The 8,419-nt window shown below is 39.9% G+C and overlaps 1 protein-coding gene across 19 annotated transcripts in view; it reads left to right on the plus strand.

Annotated features, from left to right (window-relative positions):
• Positions 1 to 3,314, plus strand: part of MON2 (MON2 homolog, regulator of endosome-to-Golgi trafficking) — a 127,967-nt gene extending 124,653 nt beyond the window's left edge. For 18 of the 19 annotated variants that reach the window (XM_059683458.1, XM_059683459.1, XM_059683461.1 and 15 more), the window contains one exon: positions 2,528 to 3,314. In XM_059683458.1, the coding sequence (XP_059539441.1) occupies positions 2,528 to 2,691 (164 nt within the window). In that variant the 3' untranslated portion in view covers positions 2,692 to 3,314. The remainder of the gene's footprint in view (positions 1 to 2,527) is intronic. The other variant, XM_059683468.1, reaches the window with a different exon arrangement.
• Positions 3,315 to 8,419: the final 5,105 nt, after the last annotated feature.

Here is an 8,419-nt window from a genome sequence, read left to right on the forward strand (position 1 = left end):
AGCCAAACCAGATAGGGCCTGCAGCAGTTTTAATGTGTGCTAGCCTATGTTCAGACGTGTGCTAAGCCACACCCTAGCCATGTGCATTTGTTTGCTGGTGGTGACTGGTGAATGCACACATTTACTAAACCTATTCAGTATAAATTTAAAATAGCAGTAACACATATAGAAAACTTTCCTGTGAAATTAAACTTTTTATACATACTTAATTTTAATTATACAAACATGTCTATATAAGTAAAAACAGGTAAACTACTTTGTCAATTTTTGTAACATATGCATTCGGAAATTACAAACTAATTGGGATATAACACTTTTGTCCATTCACTAAATGTCATTCAACAGTATTAATTGTTCATAATAGTCCCTCCCCACTACAGTTCATATCTAATGATATACATCAAAGATTGTCAAACAGGCCAAGCCAGTGTTGCTCAGTGGTTGAGTGTCGACTCATGAACCAGAAGGTCACAGTTCGATTTCCAATAGGGCACATGCCTAAGTTGTGGGCTCCATCCCCACGAGGAGCTGTGCAGGAGTTTGCCAATCAATGATTCTCTCTCATCATTGATATTTCTATCTCGCTCTCCTCCCTTTCTCTCTCTGAAATCAATTTTTTTTTTTAAAAGATTATCAAGCAGTTCAAGAATGAATCTATGTATGATTATTTAAAATTGAAAGCAATACCAAGGACATTACAGAGAAAATAATATATTTATATTTTTAGCACACAACTGCATAAAAAAATTGAACTCTTTTCTAATTGTTCTTGAAATGTATACTATATTCTCTAGCAATTATATTGAAAATGACTAAAGTTTTGAAGTGTTCTAAGTTACTTGACTTAGCTTCCAAGGCCTTTGCAATTGCAGTATCATTTAAAAATGTATTTTTATTAAATTTGTTGGTATTGATATATCTGCACATTGACCATGTGTTTTCCCTTACATCTTATTAAATACTAGGGGCCCAGTGCACGAAATTCGTGCACTGGGTGTGGGGGCGGGGGAGTGTCTCTCAGCCCAGCCTGCCCCCTCTCACATACTGGGAGCCCTCAGGCATTGACCCCCATCACCCTCCAATCGCAGGATCGGCCCCTTGCCCAGGCCTGACGCCTCTGACAGAGGTGTCAGGCCTGGGCAGGGGACCCTCATTTCCCCCATAACTGGTTCTGCCCCCAGCCCAGGCCTGATGCCTCTGGCCCAGGCGTCAGGCCTGGGCAGGGGACCCCCAGACCCCTCCGATTGCTGGCTCTGCCCCTTGCCCAGGCCTGATGCCTCGGCCAGAGGCGTAGACCCCCATCACCCTCCGATCACCTGATTGGCCCCTTGCCCAGGCCTGACGCCTCCGCCAGAGGTGTCAGGCTTGGACAGGGGACCCCCATCTCCCCCCTATCACTGGCTCTGACCCCCGCCCAGGCCTGAGGCCTCTAGCCCAGGAATCATGCCTGGGCAGGGGACCCCCATCTCCCTCTGATCGTTTGCTCCACCCCCCGCCCAAGCCTGATGCCTCTGACCCAGGCTTCAGGCCTGGGCAAGGGGACCATCATAATCCCCCCAATCCCCGGCTCTGCCCCCCACCCAGGCCTGATGCCTCGGCCAGAGGAGTTGACCCTCATCACCCTCCGATCACCAATCACCGGATCGGCCCCTTGACCAGGCCTGAGGCCTCTGGCAGAGGTGTCAGGCCTGGGCAGGGGACCCCCAGCTCCCCGCGGTTGCAGGCTCCGCCCCTGCCCAGGCCTAACACCTCTGGCCGAGGCATCCGGCCCGGGCAGCGGGGACCTGCAGCGGCAGCAGCGCCGTGATCTCCCGCTCTGCCCCTGCCCAGGCCTAACACCTCTGACCGAAGCATTAGGCCTGGGCAGGGGACCCCCAGCTCCCCGCGGTTGTAGGCTCCGCCCCTGCCCAGGCCTAACACCTCTGGCCTAGGCGTCCGGCCCGGGCAGCGGGGACCCGCAGTGGCAGCGGCCCCGTGATCGTGGGCTCCGCTTTTGGCCCAGGCAAGGGACCCCTAGCTCCCTGGACTGCCAGCTTCGATGGTGTCCAGCTCCCATCGCTGGCTCCACCCCTACTTCCTGCTATCACTGGCCAGGGCGGCAAAGGTGCCTGCCTGATTCTCCGATCATGGCTGGGGGGCAGGGCCACCTTTGCCCTGCCCCCCGCCTCTTAGCTCCCCCCTGGGTTTCCGATCACTGTCAGTGGCAGGGGGCTTCTTCCTGCTTTCCCTTTCGCCTCCCTGCATTGTGCCTACATATGCAAATTAACTGCCATCTTGTTGGCAGTTAATTTGCATATAGCCCTGATTAGCCAATGAAAAGGGTAGCGCCGTACGCCAATTACCATTTTTCTCTTTTATTATGTAGATTGCAGGAAATCTTCCAAAGGTAAAAGAAGATTGTGGAATCTCCATGTATTTGGGAATTTTTTCTTTGCATTGTATTTAAATGATTGTGTTTATGTTAATTGGGTGATCTCTGCTATTGAAATCCACCCTTTTCTGAGGTTTTATACTTTTTGCATTACAGTTGATGGAAATACCTGGGCACAAGTAATTGCCTTATACCCAACTTTAGTAGAATGCATCACCTGCTCATCTTCAGAAGTCTGCTCTGCACTTAAAGAGGCACTAGTTCCCTTTAAGGATTTCATGCAGCCACCAGCATCCAAAGTTCAAAATGGAGAATCTTGACCAGCTACAATAAATTTAAAGAAGAAAGATATCTAAAGAATATCTGCTCCTCAGTGAGTCTTCTATTAGAAGACATTTCTTACTACAAATAATTCTTGGCAGCTGTTGTTGGCCTTCTTTAAATTGTACTTACCTGAGTTCAGTAGTTCTTATTATAAGCTTACACGTCAGCAAAGGCTCCTGAATGAGTATCAGTGCAAGCCTTTAATAATTAAACTGATTAGAGAGATGGTTAATACTACAGCATACCTGCTACCATATCTTCAACTGGTGATTTTAAAGTGAGCTTATGTACAGTTTGTGATGTATGTGTTAATGATGTACTTTTTAAAAAGAAAGAAAAGATATTTCATTCAGTCAGATTTATTAGGCTGGTGTTTTTGCGCCCTTTTTCAAGTACAAAAGTGTACTAAAATTTTATGCAAGATGGTACTGTAACATTCCATATTATCTATAACCAGCCTTTGTAAACAAAAGGAACTGATATACTTGTGTGTATAATAAATGGTTACAGTTCTGTATAAAATAGTTGTATTTATTATTTAAAAATTTTAAATACTGCTAATGTTAAATGCTTGATGCTGTATTTATTATAAATATAAAATTGTTTGCTTACCTTTTTACTTATAATTTGCCTTCTTAAGCGGCAGATACACTCCCCATATAATCATGAAGTTAGCTTAATGATTATTTTAAATGTAGTTGCTAGTCACTATTAAATGTCTGGCCAGAAAGGTCATGTGAACACAGCTGCAAATAGTTTATGATTTGCTTATTTTGCAACTCTGAAGTATAGGTTATTAACTTAATACATTGAGATATGTTGTAGCACTATCATACCTCATTTCTTTAAATGTCTTTTCCAGCTTTAACATAAGTATGTCTGTTTTTATATTTGTGGTCTGGATTTTAAAGACTTTGATATTTTATATTTCTACTGATTCTCCTCCCCCCTCCCTCACTCCCTCACTGAGTAACAACATTTATCACTGACTTTGAATTGTGACCCAGGCAAAATGATTTCAGATTTCCTAAAATTTTGCCTGTAAGGTTTTGTTCATTTCAGTGCTTCCTTTTGTAATGTCTTCTCAAGAAGCAAAATAACTATGCTGACCCACAAATATAAAATGTGTGTGTGTTCTGAAACAATGAGAAATGTATTTTTGGAGATAGAGAAGCATTTAGAAGTGCAGTAAACTTTCTGTCATGGAGAAAAATGCTAATTTTGTTTCACTTTCCTCTGCTAGTGAAGAAATGCTCCTGAGTACATTAACTTAACTGTTCCTTAAAAAATGAACTGACCTAGCTTACTGTGTTTTTTATTTTATGGATTATGCTATTATATTTTTCTTTTGAATTAAATTTTCATAATTTATGTGAAGACTCAAGGAGGTTTAAAACAATTATTTTTCATAAGAAATCTTAATTGTCTCAGTATTATTTTAGTGTCCTGGAAGGCCTTTGATTTTAATAGAATTTATGCCTCTACAGCATATTTATAAAATGACAAGAAGATATTAGAATTAAGTAATGAACAAGATATAATTGTGAGGCTATTGTAATTGTGTAATTACTTAATTTGCACTATTATCTGTAAACAAGTGGTTAGATATTTTTTTAAGGGATATTTTTTTACATGAATTAATGAATTTCTACTTTATAATTTCAAGTAAAATTAAGGTAAAATATGGCATTTTCTAGATTCTATCTTCAGCATTTGTCTTAAGGTTGTAAAAATTAATTGCTCAAGCTGTGTATTTAGTTTACTTTCTATATTTGGATATGTCAAATTGGGTATTAGAAAAATCTGCATATCACTGATAAAGCATTGAAAATAGAATAATAATAGTAGTGTGCAGGTTCAGTAACATGTTTAAAATATTGCCAAGAATTTACATGAAGTAAAAATGCATCTATTCTTGAGAAATAACAGATCAATTGCAATTAGAATTATCCTCTTTAAAAGTTAAATATGAGTCAGAGGTATATACATATATTTATATAAACTGACGAAATTCGTGCACGGGGTGGGGGCGTGTCCCTCAGCCTGGCTTGCACCCTTTCACAATCAGGGACCCCTTGGGGGATGTCTGACTGCCAGTTTAGTCTCAATCCCGCAGTTTTGGGCCTAAACCGGCAGTAGATTATCCCTCTCACAATCCGGGACTACTGGCTCCTAATGGCTTGCCTGCCTGATCGTCCCAAACCACTCAGCCTGCCTGCCTCATTGCCCCTAACCACTCGCCTGCCTGCCTGGTCGCTCCTAACTGCTCACCTGCCTGCCTGTTCACCCCTAACTGCCTCTGCCTTGGCCCTCGCTGCCCGGGCTTTATTCGGAAGGACGTCCAGAATGATGTCCGGAAGATAGTTTGGCTGTCTGGTCTAATTAGGATATTACGCTTTTATTACTTTAGATTGGTTTTACTAATATTGTATTAGCTTTCAATACCAGGACCATACCCTACAGTTCAAAACACAAATTTGGTGAATGTGTAAATACCATATAATATAGTGATCAGTGGCCATCTTAATGTCAGACAAGCTGGGCCACCCCCCTTGGTGGTATAATTTGACAGGTTTTTCCTCACAGAATATCTCTCACCACTCCCAGGAGTCACTATTATTAATTCATTCCCTTGAGTCAAGCATACTTCTAGGCTAAAATACCCTGATTCCTGGAAGGTTAACCCTTGTCTTACTGGTATGAATTGGGTTCTTCAGTTTTGGGCTATATGAGATTACTACATGCTAGGAGATTCAAAAAGGAAGTTGCCAAAGCTAATATTATTTTGTATGACATTTAAGACTATGATTAGTCCATGAAACAGTAGTAAAAATGTCCTTTGGGATACATATTATAATTACAGTGAGGTTTTTTAAAAGTATATTTTATTGATTTTTTGCAGAGAGGAAGGGAGAGGGATAGAGAGTTAGAAACATCAATGACAGAGAAACATCGATGAGCTGCATCCTGCACACCTCCTACTGGGGATGTGCCTGCAACCAAGGTACATGCCTTTGACCGGAATCAAACCTGGGACCCTTCAGTCCGCAGGCCGATACTCTATCCACTGAGCCAAACCGGCCAGGGCTACAATGAGTTTTGTGTCACATAATCACTTTTTGTCACTGACAGTACCTTTTTTTTGTTGTTGTTGTTATCCTAACCCAAGAGTATTTTTCCATTGACTTTTAGAGTGAGTGGAAGGGAGGGGGAGAGATAGAGAGAAACATTAATGTGAGAGATACACGTCAATTGGTTGCCTTCTGCACACACCCCAACCAGGGCCAGCGATCAAGCCTGCAACCGAGGTACGTGCCCTTGACCAGAATCATTCCTTCAGTCCCAGGGATGACAATCTATCCACTGAGCCAAACCAGCTAGGACAGTGCCTTATATATAGATTGCTGGACAACAGACATCTAACATTTGGATTAAAATCTTTTTCTGACGTTTTTCCATTATAAAAAAAAAATTAATTTTAACTTGGAATAGTTTACGTTTTAGTTTCCTATAATGCCGCCACTGCTAAAGAACAGGTCATTTTTTAGTGTCTTATTTTATACTCCTTTATAACTAGTGATAACTAAAAGTTTTGTTAATTTTACTGTATACATTTGTAACATTTACTTATTAGGAGTTTGTAGGTGCCAAAAAAAAAAAAAATGCATGAAAGTCTGCCTTCGAGAGACCCACTTTTTACTTGATTTCATTTTTAATTTTATTAACAACTATATTGTTTCTTACCTGTTTTTCCCCTATATGATTATTGATTCAACTATTGCTATATTCCGTAAATTATGTTACACTAGAAGGAAGAGGTGAACAATTAAACATATATATTTTATTCTGAAGAATAGCATATACTTAATATTATAATAGGTTATTTGTCCTTTCTCAATAGAACTTGAAAGTATTTTGTTCATTGTCACAATTTGGAATCACTGGTCCCAGGCAACCATTTGGCCGAAGGGTCCATTGAGAAACAGAATAAAAGAGCTTAAATTATTGAAGTGTTAGCAAACAACTCAAAAGTATTAATGAGGAGGTCATTATTACACTCATGTTAATGAAAGACAGTGTAGTTATATAATGACATATATTCTTCTCAAATGTAGAATAATTAAGATGGGCAACCAGATCCTCGAAAAAGACTGCTGTAGGTGAAGTCTGTCTAGCGAAGGCAGAATACTTTCAGGAACTCACCTGCCTGTGATTGCTATAGATATTAATAGTGGAGATTTAGAAGCCCTGGAATGAATTGATGTCCAGGCCAAGAATATTGTGAACTTCTGGTTTTTAATAGAAAATGACCACAGATGTGGACAAAAATGGTCTCCTGAAAGCATTGCCAGCAGCCTACTATGTTCTTTAGATTTATGCTGAATGCATTTGACATTTTGGCAGATATGCTGCTCTTGTGCATAGTGCCAGCCTTTAACTATGTTTAGAGTTGTTGGGTTGCATTTATCTACATTTTTAGAGTGAATTGTGCTTTTTTATTTAAATTACCATTCATAGAATGAATGAGTGGGAGTTTATAACACATGGTGTGTTACCAATTTATATATTACGGGAAAGCAGGTTTTAATACTTCAGAAACCTTTAATTAAAATTTTTGTATCCTGGCAAGTAAACTAGTGCTTTCAAATTGAATAAAAAGTATTTCTAGATTGGGAAGGAAACTTTATCTGTTTCTTAATTTATATAAAAACTATTTCAGAGAAGTTAAATATCCATGTTTACATGTTTACATCTAGTAAGTTTGAATGCACTGGTAGTGTTGGCTGTTTTTAAGGGAGCATGCAGTCATTCCTTTGTTGAATATAAATATTCTTATTAATCTTGACTGTGAGGCAGCAAGGAACAGAGACTCTGCCTCTTATTTAACGCTAGGCATGTTAACTTTTCAAAGCCTTTGTTTTCTAATCTTTAAAACAGATGACAATGGGTTCTCATTAATTCTTTAGAGAAAAAATACACAGTTTGAATTTAGAGGTTTTTTTTACAACATTATTAAGGTAGTTATCTTCAAGTTATTTGATACATTTATTACTATATCCTAATTGAGACCTTTGACTATATATTTTTCTTCCCCTTTCTCCTGCATCAGTTTCTTCCCTTCTCCTATGTATATATGTATGTATGTATGTATGTATGTATGTATGTATGTATGTATTTATAAAAGTTTATTGATTTCTAGAGAGAGGAAGGGAGAAGAGAAACATTGTTATTAGAGCATAACATTGATCTGCTGCCTCCTGCACACCCCCTACTGGGCATCAAACCCACAGCCCAAGCATGTGTCCTGACTGGGAATCGAACTGGCAGTCCTTCGGTGAATGGGATAACACCCATCCAACTGGACCACACTGACCAGAGTCAAGTTAAAATAATTTGTGACTAGAGCTCCTACTATCTTTCTGAATCCACAGGATGCAGTAGTGAGGATGCCCACAAAATGGGATGCTATAACTATGAATTCAGCAACTAAACTTGGAATAACCATATCTTTGCTGTTATGTGGCTTGAGAAATCATAGCACTTTTCTCAAAAAGGAAATGAGCTTACATTAAGTCCCCCCCCCCCCTTTTGTTTGTTTTTGCAGGCAGATGCTTTGAGTTATTTTAGACTTACATGATCTAAATAGGAGGACATGACACAGCATATTGCCCATGTATTTCAGCTGTTTCTGGTTTTCTGTTACAAAACAGTATTCTTTTGACA

Source organism: Myotis daubentonii, chromosome 2 (genome assembly GCF_963259705.1).
Source record: "Myotis daubentonii chromosome 2, mMyoDau2.1, whole genome shotgun sequence".
Taxonomy (NCBI): domain Eukaryota; kingdom Metazoa; phylum Chordata; class Mammalia; order Chiroptera; family Vespertilionidae; genus Myotis; species Myotis daubentonii.